General features: G+C 43.7%; 1 protein-coding gene and 1 long non-coding RNA gene across 6 annotated transcripts in view; both read left to right on the forward strand.

Annotated features, from left to right (window-relative positions):
• Positions 1 to 13,079: 13,079 nt before the first annotated feature.
• LOC109519509 (xin actin-binding repeat-containing protein 1-like) overlaps positions 13,080 to 22,324 on the forward strand; it is a 16,888-nt gene continuing 7,643 nt past the window's right edge. Inside the window, exons 1-8 of one of the 5 annotated variants that reach the window (XM_019876079.1) lie at positions 13,080 to 13,372; positions 14,565 to 14,626; positions 14,694 to 14,740; positions 15,169 to 15,341; positions 15,421 to 15,499; positions 15,569 to 15,925; positions 16,184 to 16,262; positions 21,539 to 21,684. In XM_019876079.1, the coding sequence (XP_019731638.1) occupies positions 15,214 to 15,341; positions 15,421 to 15,499; positions 15,569 to 15,925; positions 16,184 to 16,262; positions 21,539 to 21,684 (789 nt within the window). In that variant the 5' untranslated portion in view covers positions 13,080 to 13,372; positions 14,565 to 14,626; positions 14,694 to 14,740; positions 15,169 to 15,213. Of the gene's footprint in view, positions 13,373 to 14,564; positions 14,627 to 14,692; positions 14,741 to 14,802; positions 14,885 to 15,160; positions 15,342 to 15,420; positions 15,500 to 15,568; positions 15,926 to 16,183; positions 16,263 to 21,538; positions 21,685 to 22,324 lie in introns of all 5 variants that reach the window. The other 4 variants (XM_019876082.1, XM_019876080.1, XM_019876081.1 and 1 more) reach the window with 4 other exon arrangements.
• On the forward strand, positions 17,358 to 20,143 carry LOC109519511 (uncharacterized). Its single transcript, XR_002168979.1, has 4 exons — positions 17,358 to 17,462; positions 18,088 to 18,223; positions 19,790 to 19,837; positions 19,927 to 20,143. It is a non-coding gene; the product is annotated as an uncharacterized LOC109519511 (long non-coding RNA).

The raw sequence follows: 22,324 nt of genomic DNA on the forward strand, positions 1-22,324 counted from the left end.
ATTTTATTTTCTTTCCTTTCATATATTCATGATACTCCAGATGCCTTTATTTCATGCTATAATTATATAATAAATAAATAAATAAATAAATAAACTTGCTTGTGTCATGAAAAAAATATATATTTAAATATATCATAATTAATGTGATATAATGATTGAACAAATGTTTATGATTATATATTAGAGAGTTCACTGTTTTGGGGCTTTTTATAAAACGCACTCTCATGGGACATCAGCTCTACCTTAAAACAACAATCTATTCAGATAGCCTTAACATCATTTACTCCACGCCATTAACCTCAGATAGTGGACACACACACACACACACACACACACACACACACACACACACACACACACACACACGCACACACACACACACACACACACACACACACAAGAGCCACATTTACCCCTCCGCACTGCCTCTGAGGGCAGCTGGTCAAACACAAAGGAGAAAAGTGTGCAACTGGTGCGATAAAGCCTGGAATATCTTACTATTCAGGCATCAGCATTAAAAAAAAAAAAAAAAAAACATACCGGCAATTAAAGGATGGGTGAGAGTAAAAAAAACAACCCTAAGAATAAGTGTGCAGCAGTGCCGAGCATTTATTTAAAAAAAAAAAAAAAAAACTCCAGCTGTGGGTTCTTTAAGGACAACAACGGTGGCGGAGGGACAAAAAAAAAAAAAAGAAAAGAAATGAAAAGACAACTGAGACGATTGTGTTAGCGCTCTTTTAAAGAATGCAAATGATCAGGCAGTGACAGGATTGAGAGACAACAAAGCATGTGTGTGTGTGGACTTCAGCTGTGCGGCACGCCGGTGCCGACTCCATTTCCGCATCTCAGTCAAGTGCTGACATTAGCATCTTCGGTTGCCTCCCGAAGGTCTGACACAAACCGCAGGAAAAATTCGTCAAGACATTGGGATGCATTTGCTCGCTGTTGAAGTGCAAGTGCACCTTTTGGATTTATTCCTCACCGTCCCTTCAAATAGGGACGGTGAGGAATAAATGGCTTGTATACAAATGATAAATACAGCTGGCTCACTTGAGTGCCAGCCCCCCCTCGATGCGAGATGATTAAAGCAAGTGACATTTTTTTGGAATGGGGAAAATGTCTGAGCTCTTCTGCACTTGCACCTCAAGGTGGGGGGGGGGGGACAAGTTACATAATAGCCGCTGCCCCTTCATTGAAATTCTTCGGCCAAGACATGATCAGCCGCGAAATTGAGAAGATCCAGAGTCACTTTCAAGCGACGACCTTGTCTGAAACACTATCATGCACAAAGAGCCACATCCTCCACGTCTGTGACGCCCCTCCCTATCAAGTGGCCGCCCACAGTTGTCATAGTCATGAAAATTCACACTCGCCTCACTTACACGAGACAGGCTTGCACTCTCGGACCAGTTCATTGCAGCAAGAAATAGGCGGTGTAAAATGTAGTACAATATGTGATACTTGGAGTGTCTTGCTGAAAGCATGTGACAGACATGTTTTGAAAACACCTGGAAACTGTTAAAAAGATGAAGGACATGCCTCGTTGAACCAAAGTATAACAATAAGCAATGCCAATTTAGTTCCCCCGCCCCACCACTAACTCCCGGAGTGATTCCTCGACCTTAGAACCTCCTTTGTGTTCTCACAATCCCCCCAAGGGAGGCGGGTGCAAAGTCTGCTGCTGTCTGACTGTTCCCATGGCAACCACCAGGTGAGCAGACAGACACGACGCAAACACGTGACTCGCTCCACATGCTGGGGCGCAACACGCGCAGACTCGCGAGTGCACGGCGCCGTCAGCAGAAAAGGCAGCCGTGCAGTCTGACAATCCTTCTGCTTACTGCTGTGTGTGTGCGTGTGTGTGTGTGTGTGTGTGTGTGTGTGTGTGTGTGTGTGTGTGTGTGTGTGTGTGTGTGTGTGTGTGTGTGTTAAAAGAAGAAGAGCCGAGGGAGGAGGAAAAGGGTGGACTACAGGGGGCAACAGATGTGTCACAAGTACTCAACATCAATCCAGTAGTGCTACAGCAGCAAAAAAAAAAAAAAAAGAAGGACATGGCGGAAGGAAAAGAGGACCTTTATGAAATAGACTTACACGACATGGCAACATAGAATAGTAGGGGGCGGGGGGGGCTCCGTTTACGAGGGTCTCCACATGGAGTTACTCGTGGTTTCAAGGCTACGGAAGGTGCGCAATGAACTCCACAAAAATAAAAAATAAAATAAAAAATAAATGCAAAAACGGGACAAGTACACGTAATTAAAGTGAGTTGAGGAGCTTCATTTAGCCTAAAGTACACCTTTGCCACTTTGGCTTTTTTGGGGAAGGTGTCAATTGCATGCAGATTTTCACGACAGGACTGTGTCCCTACCTGCCGCTAATACGTGAGCACAAGAAGGCACCGTCAACATAATGAACTTATTACTGCACTCGCGTAGCGACGGACCACGAGGCGTTCTGACAAGTCGAGATGTGTCACTTGAACATAACTTCTTTGACACCAGTTATTACTTTCCAACTTTCCAGGGCTTTGAGGCCATTTTGTGGCATTGAAGAGCAAGGGCACCAAAACCCGACGAAGTGTACTATGGTAAGTAAAAAAGCTAAAGTATATCAGTGAGAACACACAAGTCACACCACCTATGCCTCAAAGATGGACGATGGTATTTACATCTCATGAGGATGTTGCTTTAATTTGAGTTGTGAACATGAATGCTTACTTATGGGGTAAAAAAAAAATGTCCACATATGCACCTCATCATTGTTTAGTTCAGTAGTGCGAATTTTGCGCGAACAATTCACCGGTATGCTGTTTTAGCCGTGACCCTCTGAGCGAGATGCTCAGCCAGCTTCTGGGTGATGGAAACATGTCCCAGAGGCCTGCCTGGGAACCGTTTTAATTTGTGGGGGGTAAAAATGGGCTAATATATCTCCTCTGACACCAAACGTTAAAGCCTGACACTTGGACAAAAGGTCGGCTGAGTATTCCCGGGGGTGATATGTTGACAGGAAACATCTGAGCCAGCGACGGCTTATACAAACGTACTCTTCACCAAACGGACAATCCGATTGGGAGAGGTTTCGCCAATCAATACAGGGCAAGGTCAGCATTTTCAATGCCTAACAATGTTCATTCTTCATTGGGGTAAGACATTTGGGACCACTGCATTGCTTCCAATTGTGTGGGAATGGCTTTGCCTCATTCAAGCAAAGCCAAAATTAGCCGCCCCGAATGTTTTCCGAGCACGTCGGGGAGGAAAACCGTCAACAAACAAAACATACCACACAATAATCTTTCAGCCAAAGTTGATAATCAGGGTGAAATTAGGCCCTCTTATCGGTAGGTGTGTACCCTGCTGCAGGTTGCCAACATAATAACACTTTGATTGCAGCATTTTCGTACCCTTGTGAGCAAATTTAACAAAGGCCCAAATCCATCCATCCATCGATTTTCCGATCCGCTTTAACATCACAAGGCTCCAGCCTATCCCGGCTGTCTTCGGGCAATAGGCGGGGGACACCCTGAACCGGTTGCCAGCCAATTGCAGGGCACACAGAGACAAACAATCAATCCGCGCTCACATTCACACTGAGGGACAATTTAGAGTGTTCAATCAGCCTGCCATGCATGTTTTTGGAATGTGGGAGGAAACCAGAGTACCCGGAGAAAACCCACGCAGGCCCGGGGAGAACATGCAAACTCCACACAGGAAGGCCAGAGCCGGGATCGAAACCACGACATCTGCACTGTGAGGCCGACGTGCGAACCACTCAAATGTGGAACTAAAAGATTATTTTCAGCGACAGAGTGAAGAGTGAGTTAACACCCTTGCTGTCTCAAAAAAAGTCAGCGCCGATTATCAGAGATGTTCAATACTTGATATTAACCCTTGCGGGGACAGCGGTTACTACAGTGGATAAAAAATGGGCTGAGCCATAGACTTTGTGACCGCGACATAAAATTGAATGACAGTCGGTATTGGTACCACGACAGATATCTGGTTTGTGGAAGAGACTTGAGATATCCGTATGCGTAAAAATGTCATGTGTGTGCGCAGCGATAAGAATCAAAAAACAGGGCATCGATTTGCACCCGTAAATATTGAACAGCTTTAACGCGAAAGCGGCGTGCGGGGTAAAAAGGCCGAAGAACGCTCGCAGGCAACGTCAAAGGGGGCTCCGTTTTTGGGCCGAGCCAAGAGAGGTCGCCGCATCCTGAGCCGACCTGCATCTGACACCCTTCGCCTCATGCAGCTGCCGTGCAATCTAAACATGGGCCTGCTGACAAGCATGAGCTCCTAACGACACACTCCGCCATGTCATCGCAGTCGCAACCCTGAGTGAGGAAGCGCTGAGGGACACATTCGCGCACACCTACGTCACATGACTGGAACATACATTTCTTCATCTGTGCGCCACACCCCAACCTTGCCACTGGGTGTTTTGTCTGAAATGCCACGCCTCCAAATGGAGTCCTTTGCAAAATTTGCTAGTTCTGCTAGACACTAAAATGTCAAACAAATACTTCATAAAGTACCTGCACAGAGGTACCGTACCTGTACTGACATCCCGTCTTTACTTTGGAGTCAGCCAATCCTCCATTAAGCGTCTCCAGTTGGTACAAAATGCTGCTGCTCGCCTCTTTGACTGGGGGAGCACATAACTCTGGCATCTCTTCATTGGCTCCCTATACATTTTAGAGTTGTTTTTTTTTTTTTAAGATCCTCTCCAGACACTATTAGAGGCACCAAGAACTAAGCGGAGGCTCAGTGTGGATAAAAGCCTTTTCCGTTGTTGTTGGTCCCTCTCTTTGGAATTACATTTGGCAAGCCCCCCTCGCTGCCCATCTTTAAAACTCATCTTAAAACTCATTTTTATTCTTTGGCGTTCGACTCAGCATGAGACTTGATTTTTAGTTGGACTGTTTTTGTGCTTTCTACTGTCTTTGTTATGAAGTTATTGTTTGCATTATTTTTGCTCCATGTGCAGCACTTTGTCTACAGCAACGGTTGTTTCTAAAACAAATATTATTAGAATCCCCCCCCCCCTCCCCCCAAAAAGCAACTTTGTCATGTCTGTTCTTCCTCAACAATACTGCAGCTCAGTGAGTTGACAGTTAAATGCCCCTGCGGGGCCCCTTGTGGTGGCAAAGCCTTGAAGCAGGCGCTCGGTTTTGCTTTTACATTTGGGCCGGCCGCCTGTGCGCACTTTCCCCTTCATGGCAAAAGCTCGGCCGTTGACCCGCGCTCCTTACCCGCCGAGGCCCTTTCTAGTAGAACACGACTCCAGAAAAGGCCGGAGCACGTTGCTGTGGATTCCAACCAGTTTGCCTGCAGGCTCTAAAAATAGCGGCTGTCAGATATTTTCACTCCTGTGCTGAGCGCACTCGGTGGCCGATGCAATGTATTAATAACCAATGTGACCGAAGTGCTGCCTCAGGAGGGAGCACGCGGGAGGAGGAAAAAGCGCGGGTGGGAGTGAGGCAGCAGGGATGTTGTGACAAAACTCAGAGGGACAAAGGCATCCCAGGTGACAGATCACGCAAAGGGCCCCCCATAAGCTCCAAATGAGTAAATTGGACCCAAAACCATTTTGGTTTGGATGACGAGATTGAAACGATTATTTTCATCATAATTTCTCCCCTTCAAAATAAAATCTTATCGAGTTGTAAGTCTGTCAACATTTGCAGAAGCCACATGCTAATGCTTTAGACGCGTGATTGTCTTTTGAAACACGTTTTGGAAGGAAATTATCGTTGAAGTCCAGAAGTTGGCGCTTCATCGGCTTCGGAGGCTCTGCGGAAACTCCAAAAGATTGGTTGGGTTCAATGATTTCACTTGAATCCGGACATGCTTGTTCAGCTGCGTCAAAAGTCAAACTTGAGTAAAAAGGTGGGCCAAATTTGAGTCTTTCAGTGGTATGGAGATGTTATGTGCTCCCACTCAACCGTCTGGGTCGACAATCGTCAGTGTTGAAACCCAGTTCAATATTTGAAATCAATTGTAAAAATGTGCGGTGCGCTGTGTCGCTCATCTCCTATACAGCACGCCCGACAAAGGGGAGCAAGAACACAGTGGATGATTATTTTCTTCGCCAGATGTGCAGTCTCTCACAGTTTAACCCTTTCGGGGACAGTGGTTACAACAGTGGACAGCTTATCATGTTACAGGGTGCGTGAAAGGGTTAAAAATCAGTTCAGGTATTAATCAAATTAAATAAATAAATAAATAGCCATCCATCCATTTTCTAATCCGCTTATCCTCACAAAAGTGACAGGGCATGCTGGAGCCTATCCAAGCCGTCTTCGGGCAGTAGGCGGGGGACACCCTGAACTGGTTGTCAGCCAATCGCAGGGCACACAGAGACGATCAACCATCCTCACTCACACCTCGGGAAAATTCCAATCAGCCTGTCATGGATGTTTTTGGAATGTGGGAGGAAACTGGAGTACCCGGAGAAAACCCGCATAGGCACGGGGAGAACATGCAAACATCCACACAGGGAGGCCGGAGCTGGGATCGAATCCGGTACCTCTTGCACTGTGAGGTCGACGCGCGAACCACTCGCCCACTGTGCCATGAATAAATAAATGAATGAATGAATGGCCATGCATGCATCCATTTTCTAATTCGCTTATCCTCACAAGGGTCTGCTGGAGGCTATCATGGAAGTTTTTGGGACAGAAGATGAGGTACACCCTCAAATGGCACAGGCAGGCGAATGGCTGGCTAAATAAATAAATAAATAAATAGTTCTGTGCGTGTGTGTGTGTGTGTGCGTGCGTGCGTGCGTGCGTGCGTGCGCGTGTACACCCTGGTTGTAAAATATCACTGCCGTCTGCTTATGTAAGAGGCGTTTTGCAAAACAAATGCTCACCGCCTGACTGATAAGGGGCCCGCCTGGCTCTACGCAGGACATTCCAGAAGCAGCACGCAGTGTGCAGTCTCACATTTCAAAAAGGGAGGGCAAAAAAAAAAAGAAAAAAAAAAGCCTGAGTTGACCCACAGTGCAACCACAAACTTGTTTTCTGGCGCGGCCGATTGCATTGGCAGCTTTCACCTTCGCAGCTGACTTATTTGATCAAGAGCAGAGAGCACACAGGAGCAATTCATTCCAAGCTAAACCAGATCCACCCTTTCTCATTGTTTCATGCTTGGCCTTCTCTTCTTCGACTTCGTAAATTCTCGCCTGTATCGTCATCCGCTCTCCCTGGGTACCCCCCCTTCCCCACGTCGCTCCCTCACCCCCCCGCCTTTCCTCCACCTCCTCTTCCTTGCTTGCAGTGCCAGGACTCAGCTGGCGCCATGGCGGGGGTCAGCTAGGGTTCCGCGCGCAGGAAAGAACATGAAACATGAATGAAACAGACACACACACCAAAAAAAAAAAAAAAAAAAAGCATCCCGACTCATTTGGATTCCCTGTGTAATGTCCAAAATACAACTCCCCGCAGTGATAATTCTGATCTCCTAGCAACCTGACCAACAGCGGAGACGCATTTAGTCGGTGGCCAATATCCTCAGAGAGGGCCCTGATGCGGCGCCGCCGTGTGCTGACAGAGACGGAACAAAAAGGTGAGGCTTGAGAGTACAAAGTGTGCAAAGCAAAAGCAGGAAACCTGATATTCCGGCTCTGAACGTGCGCTGAATTGGAGCAGAGAGAGAACAGCCAAGTCCTGCAGGAAGACACGCGCTCCCTGCACGCTGTGTTTCTATCTTGCATGCAGTACTGTAAAGCAGTCAAACATACTTCTTATTTATATTTGGAATTACTCTACCAATTAACCCGTTCATCGTAACTGACTCCGTTTTGCTCCATTTGTAGATCGAGCTCCTTGTTACAGAAACGGTTGGACGTGCATTGAAAAAGTTGACAAGAGGTCAAATTAAGGTCACTAGCTAAGATGTGTGACATTTCACCGGCAAGCCAGAACCTCCCCAACTTTTTGTGTGGAAGGTATAGTCAAGGGCAACCCGGTGTTCGAGTGGTTAGCGACCTCACAGTGCAGAGGTGCAAGGGTTCAATTGCATGTTTTCCTGCGTGGGTTTTCTCCGGGTGCTCCGGTTCCCCCCCCCACATTCGAAAAACATGCATGGGAGCTTAAAGGAACACTCTAAATTGTTCCTTGGTGTGAGTGTGGGCACGGATTGTTGTTCGTCTCTGTGTGTCCTGTGATTGTCTGGCAACCGGTTCAGGGTGTCCCCAGCCTATTGCCCAAAGATGGTTGGGATAGGCTCCAGCACCCACCGCAACCCTTTGCGAGGATACGGCGGATCGGAAAATGGATCAATGGATGGTAAAGTCAATGAATGTTTTCCGCATCTTGCATGGAGTCGGGGGTATCTGCCTACAAATGGCACCATAATTCGAGGCCTGCATTTTTTTTTTTTTGACCATAGCATATACTAAGCAAAGTGGCGATTGCATCACATGAATTGCCCTCTTGCAAAAACCAAGAAACAGCGTTATGAAAACACTTCTGCATTTTCTTGACCGATTCATCTCTTTCACGCCCGAACAAGAGGTGCGTTTGGTACTGCGTATGCGGTCAGTCCAGTGCGTCGACGGGACGGCCCACGGTAACCCCGGTGCTTGGCTGCCCGGTCACCGCCCCCCCCTCCCCCCTCTTCAGGGTGCTAGCTGAATGCTGGGCCTCCGAAAGCCGCCAAAGCAGCTTAGAGCTCCTCTGCTGCAGCGGGCCACACGTGTGAAACGTGCACTCCTGCTGACACACAAACACATGCGAAGGCCGGCCCTCGCCACGCTCTGTGCAAGCCTAATGAGGTGGGCGGCGTTTGCTCGGGCAAGGGAGAGGACGACTTAGGGCCAGCTCACTCCCACTCAGCTGTACGGAGGCACGTTGCTCCTCAGGCGCCACACACACGCACGCACACACACAGACACACACAGAGACACACACACACACACACACACGCACACACACACACACACACACACACACACACACCTGCAGGGGGGACAGAGAGAAAACCCAACACATGCCATGTGCATGTGGAAAGCAGAGAGGTTGTTCCGACTAATGGCAGGCATGTGTTGCAGGAAGCCGAGCGTGTTCCTGAGCTTTACTGAAAAAAAAAAAAGTGACATTGATTTCCTTTACCAAACATGTGAACTCAAATGGAGAATGCAGCGTTCTTACACAGTTCATGGTTGGTTCCCTCCCCCGACTATACGTAGAGGAAAGTTTTTTTTTTTTTAATGGGTTTTTTCACATGTGGGTCAGGAGAAAACTTATACATGAATATATTATGAAAGACATCCAAAGTTGTTTTTTTACACCGATATTTTCCCTTTTACTGAAAATCAATAACGGCACCACATATCGGCCCCCTTGATGACTAAAAATGGGTATTGGCCCTGAAAAAAAAAGTTTTGCCAACATGGCCTTGCCTCACCTCACAACTACATGAATAAAGACATGTTACTTTTTGACAAAAAAAAAAGAAAAAAGGGTTTTTATTATCTATTATTAAAATTCATGCAGTCAATATCTAATTGTACTATGAAATAAAAGTACAAAACAAGCAAACAAATCAAGTGCAAAGGATGTTTCAACCAGAAACACAAAACACTGATGAAGGCATCACAGCTGAATCGATTTGTGGCATTCTTTCTATAAGGGAAATGAGATCTTTTTCAGAAAAGTGTTCCAAACTTTTTTGCTAAACTTCCAAAAGTGTGTGAACTTGCCTATTTGGAAGTCACAAATGTACATCATACTTTAGTTGTGGGTAAACTTGCCCATTTTTTTAAACCTCTGGCAGATCAATCACTGACCTTAGTTTATACCATTCAAAGTTAATCAGTGGACTGATTTTCAATTTTTTAAAAAGTCAACATTGAAGTGGTTTAAAACTTTTGCCTTGCCTATTTGGAAGTCACGAATGTACATCATATTTTAGTTGTGGGTAACCTTGCCCATTTTTTTTTAAACCTCTGGCAGATCAATCACTGACCTTAGTTTATACCATTCAAAGTTAATCAGTGGACTGATTTTCAATTTTTTAAAAAGTCAACATTGAAGTGGTTTAAAACTTTTGATAACTTTTTTTTTGTCGTAAGCAAAAGTGGACAAAGCGAACGATTACAAATCAGAAATTGGATATGAGTGGGGAAAAAATAATATTGAAGATCCAGTAAACATGTTAAGAGGCCATTTTTGCCCAGTCCTAACTGAGAAGTCTTGAAATAACTTTTATTTCCATCAACGCAACAGCGTTGGAAACACGGCACGTTGTTTTCCTAATCAAAACTTTTGAGTCACGTCACGAGTAGGAGAAGCATGAATCACTCACGCACACGCACGATTTCACGATACATGTTGTAATTGCGCTAACTCATGCCCAGCCATGTGAGCAAGCCAGTGTGCGCGCATGCATGAGCCCGCATTCAACTCCAGTGTTGCATTCAAGCTCTTTTGGGAAGAAATAACATTACAGACCACACTTCGGGTCAAACGAGGAGAAGATTTGTCTGGCGCTCGACGGGGCTTCTGCACACCGATTTCACAGTGACTACACACACACATTGTGGTGTAGTCAGTGTTGAACTGAACTGAGCTGAAGCCCAGTTTCTCACTGCTGGCCACAACTTGGCCTGGACTAACCTCACTTGGTGAATGTTCCACAGGCGCCGCCAGTGGGAGTTTGGGGTGGTCTCTAACGCCCTCTGCTGGTTGTCATGATTGGTGAACACACTGTGAAAAGACGACGAACACAAAAAAAAATTTCAGCATCTTGTTCCCGTAATTGAAAATATTTCCCCGACGTGTTCCTATGCAACGTAACAAAACAGGGACCAAGACAGCATGTTATAAACCCTGAAAAAAGCATCCATGAAGACAAGATAAAAAAACCCACTAATGTATATGAACTTGACCAAACATATTGTAAGTTGAGGGGTTCGTAGTTTTGTAGTGGATAGCTCTACTTTAAGAATGGGCAAAAGGAGAGATGGAATCCTTTGAAGGCAGCATTTTTATTTTTCAACGTCTGCACCTAAACGAACGAGAACACACCTCTTTCCGGAAACACAAACTCTTCCTGGTTTCCTTCAGCCAATCAGACAATATCAACATAAACTTGTTTAAGCAATTATAAAACGAAATATAACCTAGGTAACTGTAACACAAAAGAATATAATGCTCAAATATAAAATGAAAATAATTAATAATTTAACATAAGCTTACAATATCCACTTGGCAAGGCCAATGTCGGCGGGGGAGTACGTTTGAAAACCATCGACAAGAGCCTGGAGAACTCTGCCCATAATAACACTGCGGGGTTCACAGTCCACAAGTCGGCACATCACGTATTCCCTTTCATCTGTGCAGCGCCTCTGAGGCCGAGGGAGGGTGAGAGAGTTCCAGTAAGGATCAGGAGAGGATTCGCTCTGTTTTTTTTTGCCTCAGGGGTGACTGCTTCTCTTTGTCTGACGACTTATTAGCAGACAGGCAAGGAGGGAAACAGAAAAACAGCGAGACAGAGAAAGAGAGAAAATTGTGTGCGTTGACAATAGCTGCCATTGTCTCCTCCAGCTCCACAGCATTTCACCGTGTCTATGTGTGAAGTGGTGCGGAACACCACAAAAACAAAACGACCAACTGAACATAAGAGCATCATGTTAACATGCACTCAACGGTGTGCAAGACCAACCAGACAGACGAGATATGTTCATGGGTACAAACATGAATTATTGCAGAAAAAAAATGGATTATCACTCTAGCGTCATTGTGGTGGTTTTCTCTTGTTTGTACTGCCTCCACGTGGCCAAAACTATAAATGCACCTTTAAAGGCCAACTGTGAAGTCATTTCAGAAAATCCCAAATGAACTATTTTTAACGTCATTAGTAAAGTAATGAGATAAAATACATTAAATGAATCATAAAAAAAATCTGACTCTTTTGTAAATTTAACCAAGACGTTTGGAAGTGTGACGTCAATTCAAGAAAAACAAATGGCACAGGCCAATATCGAAAGTGTACAAAGATCATCAGAAATTGATTCAGAAAGCAATTTCTCAAACTTCTCTCATGGGCGAACCAGACGCTCAGGATTTGGAGTGGAGATGCGACCAGTTGCGTTTGGAAGAATGTTAAGGTATACACGCTGCGGTTATTAGCCTAGCGCAGGGGTCGGCAACCCAAAATGTCGAAAGAGCCAAATAGGACAAAAAAAAAACAAATATGTCTGGAGCCGCATGCTGCTCTGGAGCCGCGAGTTGCCGACCCCCGGCCTAGCGCTATTGTTTGCAATTCGATGCTGTGTCTTGCTGGAAATTACGCATGATGGGATTACATACTTGGTCCATGTATTCCCGCTAGCACTCAGAGCACATGTCATAGAATGTTGGTCTCCTACGGTAGTTCTGTTGCGCTGTCGGCCATTCCGCACATGAAATCTGCAGCATTGTTAGTTGCAAACAAACAACGATGATTCTATCCAGGCACTCAAATAGTTCGAAATATTTTTGTCCAGGAATACATCCATGTACATGTATAATAATTTGAATCAAATGTTTTCATAAACAACAGCCAGAGTTAGTAATTGATTTTCACACCTATCTATTTTTGCAAATCCGGTTGAGAAAAAAAAGAGTTCTTTGTAACAAAGAACGCGATTATCTACAATGATTAAGAAAGATATAAGCATTTGCTGATTGCATGTCCCTGCGTGTTATATACTACATTAAAGTATAATCGATGCTATGCTAAGTTGCCTAGCTGATGCTAATGGTGCATTGTTCTTATTATTAATAGCGCGGGCACTTTTGGGTAAACGTCGATGTGATGATGATGTAATGACGTAGCTCCTGTTTGGCTCTTTGCCGGTGGAAACCCAAACACGTTCTTCATAAGAACTCGTTAAGCACCAACTAAGCACAGCACTAGCGCTATGCTAACCTTTGAAAGAGAGACAAAAGTTACATTGAAGCGCAATCAAAGTTATATGAGCATGCGTACACTGGCAGATGAGATCCAACCCACTGTTAATTTACATGTGTAGACAGGCCCACGGTGTGCCGTTATCTTTTAAACTCAATTCGTCAATATATAACCAAGTGACCGTAAGGAACGATCATACATTCAAGTACAAATGCGCTCTACTTGGTGTTGCTGACGTGCTATTTGCTACTGCAAAAGGTCAACCTAAAGCTTGCAACAAGCAGCAGATTTTTTTTTTCCTACGAAAAAATCGCAAAATTATTATTCTTGCTAGAGATTTTTGATGCCACCGCCAGGACCAAATGATTTAACACAGTAGCGTGCTCGCGCGGACTTTGGTCTCACTTTACAGGTCTTGCAAAGCTGCGGAAGTACTTCGGATCATCTAGGGGAGCAGAGTGACGTTACCGAAGGTAAACATCATTTCATTATTGACCATACAGTCTTAATGACCAAAAAAATGTGAAATCAAGTGTAACTTGTTATGATTTACATGATTAAGTTGCATAACAACTGGCATCGTTCTTCACAAAAGCTCAGTTTAGGGCATAATTCACACATTGTTAGCCTCGTCATTTTTACATGACGGTAACCAAATGAATCAACGCATACAAATTTGGAATTTTCTGTTTTTCCCCCAAAAACATTGGAAAATCATTTAGGCAACTATGCTATTGGGCTAACTATGTATATGAGCAGAGTACGGATACAGATTCGAATAAGGATATGCTACGGATTGTGTCCTTCGGGGTGTGTCGAGTAAAGTAACCATGAGGCTCAATTGACACAGCATTAAAAAAAAAAAAAAAAAAGCCCAAAAAATACCCACTAATGGAATTGAATATATTCAGATCATTAGACTGCTCAAATGTTGATTAAAATATATGGTGTTATCTGCCAATGTAAGTGTTCACGTGATCAAACGTGTGCCCTCTCAATGCCAACTTGACGTCATGGAAATACACCAGTCTCAGCCATGCAGTTTAAGGGCCCGGATAAGGTGTCGAACCTCACAGTTCACAATCGAACCTCACAGTTCAATTCCAATTTTATTAATTAGGTCGTGAGTCGATTCAATATTTATTTATTGATGTCGAAGAAAAACGCACATCGCAGGAGTAGCTGTTGAAAATTTTGAAATCTTCATTTTCATGTCCCTGTGCACAACAATAACTTTTTTTTGCAGATGGAGTACAAAAGTTAATTTTAAAAAAACAAACAAACACACGACCGTTCTAAATAAATACTGGAAAATTAAAGTGCATGTAAACTTCTTATCGCTTGTAGATTTTGACCTCAACCTCAACATTTATTTTAACAACATACCATCTCGACCTTCATTTCTGGCTCCTGTCAAGCGTTCACATCGATTTTTTGCGCCCTCCTGTGGTCAGATGGTGAATCGAGTCAGATGGCTCCTTAAATCATGATTGAATTTGAGGAACTAATATTGCAACCTATCGATTAATCGATAGGTATGCTTAGCACAAAGACGTACACACAAGAGGCCTTGACTAGGAATAGTCGATTTTATGACTCAGAAATTGACGTTTAACGGTTGCAGTCAACTAATCTTTGATCAACTGTTTTTGGCATGCTGTCCAGCCAACAGAGCAGCATAGTCTTCACTCGTCTACGCAAGGTGACAGTACAAATCTACAAATCAGAGCGGTCAGCCTTACAAACTTCGATTATTCAGGTCACCGCTACTCTGAAAATCTTTGAACTTGCAGCAGCGGGACCACCAGACTGGCGGCCAGGAACGTGGGCATCAGCCGAAGGTGACACACAATCTTTGTCGCCAAAATGTCTGATTAATGAACGAGAACTTGATTCCTCACAGAAGTTGTCCGATACCACATGCACCAATTTGGCGATACTCCCGACGTGCCCTGAATGTAAATCTGCGGTAACCATCTAAAAACGTGAGTTGCGAGCATATGAAAAAGCAGCCGTAAGTCGGCTGGAATGTACAGGGTCGATATCACATTTGGACACTCAATATCACATTCGATATCATATCGATATCACATTTACTCACTGTAGACTAAATGCAGCCTGATATCTGATAATCTACTGATAGCCAATAAAAACGGCTCCTTGGCAGTCAAGATGTTCTCCAACTGTTTATCGTATCTACTGATAGCCAATAAAAACGTCTCCTTGGCAGTCAAGATGTTCTCCAACTGTTTATCCATTAGAACAGCAGACACACCGGACAAACAGCCCAATATTATAAAAGGCTTGATCGACAATGGAGTGGAAGAACACGCTGACTCGTAGTCAGTCCCTACGTAGCGTCCGCTCATCATATGACAAGCCAACCTCGAGGGATACCGGGATTCTTACTCGGACGGTGTCCGTGTCCAAGTTGGTCGAAAGGTGGAAGAAACACTGTCCTGATTTATGGATTAAGACAAATCTCGGCTCCATTTTCAATGCATCATCATGACCTAAACAGATATCAAGCTACAACTGAAGGAACTGGTATCGATTCTAGAGAGAATGGCGGCACAAAAGGAAAGTCATCAGGTCGAGAGGTAAGCTTTCATTTTGCAACATGTTTCCATACTTGGGGCGTGGAATAAGGGGAATTTTTTTCATGATGGAAGAATACAGTTCCAACTCCGTCTGTGAATGGCCCACGGGAAAGGAAAACATCTCAGTTGGAGCCTCCAAAGACCGGCGAAGACAAATGGGAGCGCTCTTTGCCCGAAACCAGTTTGAGCCGGAGCAAGTCGACAGGGAGCCTTCAAAACAATGCCAACGTGTCCATCGAGGCCTTGAAGGCACGTTTTGAGATGAGAAATAACCAGGCAAGCACTTTCAGGGTGGCGGATGAGGCAAAGCCTTCCAAAGATGTCAAGCCGGTGATGAATGGAGAGTCAGCAAAGGGGCAGAAGGCTCCCGACGCTCCGGTGCGTCCCGGCAACAGTGATGCAAAGAAAAGGAATCCTCCACATACGGTAAAGAAACATACTGAACATGATCCAAAGAGTCGAGGTTTAAAAAAAATAAACAAATTTACAAAAAAAAAAAAAAAAGGGGGGGAGGAACCATTTTTAACTTGCTGGGCAACTTCATAAATACGCACACAGGTTTTGCCTGAAGAGTGGAAGCCATTATACACTATCTGAAAAGTGACCAATCAATTCCATACTTTCTTTTCAACTTTTTGGGCAAGTGTGCCTTTTTTTTTATTTTTTTTAATATGTCCATTCAAGGCGGTGACACAAACCTGGACAGAGAAACGACAAACGATTGGCGGTACCAACGTCGAAAGAACTGTGGCTGCCCAAGCCGGTGAGTAAAAGACACTTCATATGAAATGACAGTAAAATATTCCATAATATTAAACAGAGTCCCAAATTGGAAATCACAGCACAGAACGAAGCAAATGGGATTTGGATGCATTGAACGCAAAGGCCTATCCCATTTATTTTTGTATTGGAGAATGATCAAACTATCAACCATTTTCTCCCAGACTTTGGCCTCAATTCAACTTTGCTCACCAAATAAAATGTCCAGGGACGGCTCGGTGGGCGAGTGGTTAGCGCATCGACCTCACAGTGGAGAGGCACCGGGTTCGATTCTAGCTCCGACCTTCCTGTGGGGAGTTTTGTTCTCCCCGTGCCTGCGTGGTGTTTTCTACGGATACTCCGGTTTCCTCCCACATTCCAAAAACATGCATGGCAGGTTAACAGAACACTGTAAATCAGGGGTGTCAAACTCATTTCACATTGTGGGCCGCATAAAGCCTCAGTAGATGTCAAGTGGGCCGGACCATTAAAATTATACCATACTCTGCTATAAATAACCAAAATATCATGTCTTTCCTTTGTTTCGGTATAGTACAGCACAAGAACATTAGGAAAATGTTGAAATTTAATGAACATATCTTTTACAAAACATTTCATGAAACACCTTAGACAAATGTGCAATTTACTTTGATCATTCAGATACATGCATTGCAACTGATCCCACTGATTGTACAAACAAATTGGTATTGAAAAATATAGTAATGCATTTTAAGATTAAACGAGATTTTTAAAGAAAGGAATTTTTAAACCATTTACACGTGCATATAAAATCTAAATTTAATCCCTGGCTGCACTTTACAAACTAAGGAGAAAACAGTGTGCCCCCTAGCGTATAATTCATGAATTGCATTTTATTGAAAATATCCATTCCGTTTCTGTTCTGCATTTTTTCACTTAAATTATCCTGCGGGCCTGATTGAACCTCTTCGGGGGCCGGTTCTGCCCCGCGGGCCGTATGTTTGACACCCCTGCTCTAAATTGTCCCTTAGTGTGAATGTGAGCGTGGATTGGTTGTTCGTCTAAGTGTGCCCTGCGATTGGCTGGCAACCGGTTCAGGGCGCATGCGACTCAGCTGTCACTAGGGCAGGAGCACCAGATAGCTCGGGACCACAGCACAGACACCAACCGGAAATTATTTGAGGAAATACGCACTGATTTTTAAGTTGAAGCTAGTTGGTGGTGAGTACCAATACTGATTTGTGTTTCGTTTCTCTCGAGACCACAGTCAGCGACTGGACCTTGCAAGCATGTCGAACAGCTTTTGTTTTTTTAAATTAAAAACTCAAGATGTTTGAAATCCAATCGTGGGCAGCTACCAATTGGTCTCGATACCCAATTTTTTGGGGTCTTACTAATCATGAGATGTTTTATAAAACTGTTTTCACCATACTTAGTCGGTATTCGCAGTATTGTCAAACACACAAAATATGACATTTCTTTGAAAAAAAATGTCCTTTAATGAAAAGGGGAACTAAAGTCGTCTGGACGACCTCTGATTACAGGGGGACTTAGATTTGCGACTGTCCCGACCCAAAACATGAACTGAATTCAGTTACTGTTTGTTTTTTCATTTCATTGAGTTCAATGATTTGCATGCAAGAGAATTTTCACATCTTCAAATCCTGTCATTCTGAACGGTGGTGTCATTGCGTTAGCGTCGAGAAGTGATGGACAAGGGCATGTTGTGACTTGCCTTCCATGCAGGTTACAACGTTGCGGTAGGAATAGAACTGTGCCTTAGACGTAGACCGTAATCGAGCAAGACATCAGTCCCAACTCCTGGTGACACGGACACAGTTCGTGTATAGTTTACGGCTCGCAGACTTCAGAGAAAATTCCTTTGTTCCAGAGAGGGAGATACCGTGTGTCTCTGTCAAAGCTTTGTCTGCACTCTATCTGTCGAAGGTGGCGACTCAGGAAGCAAAGCAGAGTGACTTCAAACCGGTAACTTCATACTTTTCTCTATCCGACTACCCAGAGAATGTAGACTCCTATCTGTAGCCAGCTAGATAAACAGTAGCGACATCTATCAATGTGCCCAACTGACAACGGTCCAATGAAGGTGATGTGTCACTGTCTGAAACTAAATCAAGGCCTGCCTGGATGGAGCAAAATTTCCTTCAATTAAACCAAAACAGAAGTGAGGTAAAAAGAGGGATTTCTGTTAGCTAACACTTGGAGTCAGTGTCCTCAAAGACAAACAAGCCCGAAACCCTGGTGTGCTTTACCATATTAAAAAAAATACTAATAATCCTAATCCAGATTGAAAGCATGCTCCAGGGAGACCAGGAAAATCTCATCCATGTTTGTATCTCCAGTAGACCTCATTATCGAAATGGTCTTCTGACTGGACTACCTCAAAAGAGCATCAAACAGCTGCACCTCATTCAGAACGCTGCATCTTGGGTTCTAACCAGAACAAAGAACTCAAAGCATTTTACTCCAGTCAGATGGAAAATCGATTCTGTAGAGCACTTTGTTATAGCTGCAGCTGTTGTGAAAGCGCGATAGAAAATCAAAAGGTATTGTATTTTAAAATCAGACAACTGGTTTATAAAAAAAAAAAAAAAAGAAAAATCATTGTACGGTTGAGATCCTGAACACACCAAAGAAATGCTAAGAGAAAATAAACCCAGTAAGGCGGTGAGGTCTGCAGACTGGGGTCAATCAGTAGAGCCAGGGGTTCAAAGCAAACATGGTGCATCAGCATTTAGCAGTTACGCTGCACACAAATAGAGAAAACTGACAAAAAAAAAGGTGAAGGTTAAAATCATAGCTTTTTTTCCCACCATACATATGATCAAGGTCTTTAAATGCAATTTTTAAATAAATGTTTCCAACATCTTGTTCTTGCGCTGTATCTTTGCTCGATCTAAAAATATAAATTGCCTATCACCACCACCCTGAAACAAAGATTTACGTTTTGTACTTGCGCTCTCATTCTATGCTGATTTTGGTCGGTCAACTAGTTCAGGATTAAAACCAAAAAATTGTTTTGTCGGGCTGTGGATAACAATTATTTTCATTCTCGATGAAGCTGTTGATTATATCATAAATTCATCGACATATCTTGTTTTTAAAATCATGTTTTAAGTTCCATCACTTTACTCAAAAACAGGATATATAATTAACAGTGCAGAAAATGCACAAACATTAATTAATTGTGATTCAGTGACTGGTTTGGTCTGTAACTTGTCAGAAAAATGTTCAATTGGATTCAGCACAAAAATAATCAGTCTGCTTTCATGGCAGACTCCAGAAGTGAGATAATATTTACTGTTGAGAAGCTGAAATTCTGAGCATTTGGACTATGTTAAGTTTAAAAAACAAACAAACAAACAAACAAACAAAAAAAAAAAAGGATCTAAATGAGAAATCAATTGTCAAAAAAAAGGATTCATTTGATCGTCGATTAGTTCTCGATTAATCAGTTAATCACTGATTTAGTTTTGTTTTATTCTTGTAAAATTCCAAAGCTGGGCACTTGAATTATATTCTGTATTCTACTAGGCACAAGATCAGTCATCTGAACTTGGGAGACGAATAAAACAAATGAAGGTAAGTATCTGTGACACATCATTTTGCCAAAACAGGTAGTGCATTACATTTCGCGCTGTACTGACAAAACAGCTGCATGTTGTTTGTAGAGTAAACACTTGCTTCATCCATTTGGTTCACATTTGGCCTGTATACAGTTGTTGAAAGCTTTGGAGTTCAGCTAATTCACTGACGACTTGCATCAGTCAGGTGGTACTCGGAAGGTAATACAAACGTCTCATTAACGGAAGCATGTTTGCGCACGCTGAAGCATGGACCCCGTAAGAACCAACTTAGTGCCAAATGATGATTGCATCACTTTGTTCTTATAAGATGGCGGAAGACACCCAGCTCATGAGAGAAGAGCGCCTTCGGCAAGGAGCGGATAACCTCGAGTCACAGTCGCAACAATCATTGCAATCCCAAATGTCCAAAGAAAGGCTGTACCAACAGCGGCAGAAATGTGAGCTAAGAAGACTCCTGAAGCACACACATCCCGAGCTGAAGATACTGGATGAGGTCGTAGATGAGGAGCTCGCTGAGGTGTTGAGCTCAGACACCGAGGTGACGGCCGATGAAACCGGATATGAGGGAGAGGTCCGCTCCAGATGCTTGATATTTGAGAATTGTTCCCAAAGTGCTAAAGTGTCAGTTCACAGCCCAAAAATGCACACAGCTGTCCAACAAGGCAACGTCAGTAAAATATCAGCTGTTTCTGAGCATCCCGACAAGATGTCTTTTCAGGACCAAACGGTGCCTTCAAAGACCGATCCCGGTATCGAACGTGAGGAGGGTGTCAAGAGAATAGATGTCCAGGCAACCAGAAGGATATTTGAGAGTCAGTTGGTGGATACACCTGAGTTAAGTCCAGAAAAGGTTGAAGGTAAAGTTTCTACTCCAGGTGTTTTGACTGACTTAGCCAATGCCTGGTGGAGGGAGAAATGTGATGGGCAGAATGTACAGTGCCAGGAGAAACCCAGCCAGATGAATCGGATAGAACAACAGAAACAAGGGCCAGATGATGCTGGCTATAGCACATGGAAGGAAGAGGATGCCTTATCCTCTTCTGAAGATAAACAACACCAGGACAGGATAAAATCTAGGACATGTCTTCTGCAAAACAACCCGTTCATATCAAAAAACATTGAAGATTCCACTGCTCATATGACAAAAGCCAAAATAACAGCAGAAGACGACTATGCCGCCGCCAAGGTTAAGGACAGAGCGCATTTGTTCGACTCGATCCCGTTTGACCAAATCAGACATCAGAACAAGGACGAAGTGGAGACAATCGCGGAGACGCTCGAGGAATCACTGAACACTCTTCATCGCTTAAATGCCATTCATGCAGAAGTTCGTGTATAGTTTACGGCAACTTCTTTTACGCATGTATTGAATGATTCGTTGCTGCAAAACATGACAGCCGGCATGTTTGGTTTTATGCAACACATATTTCTGATCTTCTGTGCCGAGTCAACAGTGGTATGCCTTTCACTTCATGGTCAGTATGTGTGTCAGTTGGGTCAGGTATCTCCCTCTTACCGTCATAGGCGGGATATTTTTAACTGTGACGTACGGCAGTTGCGACGGAAAAGCTTCCCAAGCGCAGTAGCAAATACAAATCGTGACAGCAATGAAAGTGATTTACAGTTTTGTCTATTGCACCTCCGGATGAGGTCTCACTGCATCTTGCTTTCGTGTCAACTTGTGTTTTGTTTGCAGATGACAAACGGAGGTCAATCGCAGACTTCAGAGAAAATTCCTTTGTTCCAGAGAGGGAGATACCGTGTGTCTCTGTCAAAGCTTTGTCTGCACTCTATCTGTCGAAGGTGGCGACTCAGGAAGCAAAGCAGAGTGACTTCAAACCGGTAACTTCATACTTTTCTCTATCCGACTACCCAGAGAATGTAGACTCCTATCTGTAGCCAGCTAGATAAACAGTAGCGACATCTATCAATGTGCCCAACTGACAACGGTCCAATGAAGGTGATGTGTCACTGTCTGAAACTAAATCAAGGCCTGCCTGGATGGAGCAAAATTTCCTTCAATTAAACCAAAACAGAAGTGAGGTAAAAAGAGGGATTTCTGTTAGCTAACACTTGGAGTCAGTGTCCTCAAAGACAAACAAGCCCGAAACCCTGGTGTGCTTTACCATATTAAAAAAAATACTAATAATCCTAATCCAGATTGAAAGCATGCTCCAGGGAGACCAGGAAAATCTCATCCATGTTTGTATCTCCAGTAGACCTCATTATCGAAATGGTCTTCTGACTGGACTACCTCAAAAGAGCATCAAACAGCTGCACCTCATTCAGAACGCTGCATCTTGGGTTCTAACCAGAACAAAGAACTCAAAGCATTTTACTCCAGTCAGATGGAAAATCGATTCTGTAGAGCACTTTGTTATAGCTGCAGTTGTTGTGAAAGCGCGATAGAAAATCAAGAGGTATTGTATTTTAAAATCAGACAACTGGTTTATAAAAAAAAAAAAAAAAAAAAAAAATCATT

Source organism: Hippocampus comes, unplaced genomic scaffold, assembly GCF_001891065.2.
Source record: "Hippocampus comes isolate QL1 unplaced genomic scaffold, H_comes_QL1_v1.1 scaffold60, whole genome shotgun sequence".
NCBI classification, from domain to species: Eukaryota; Metazoa; Chordata; class Actinopteri; order Syngnathiformes; family Syngnathidae; genus Hippocampus; species Hippocampus comes.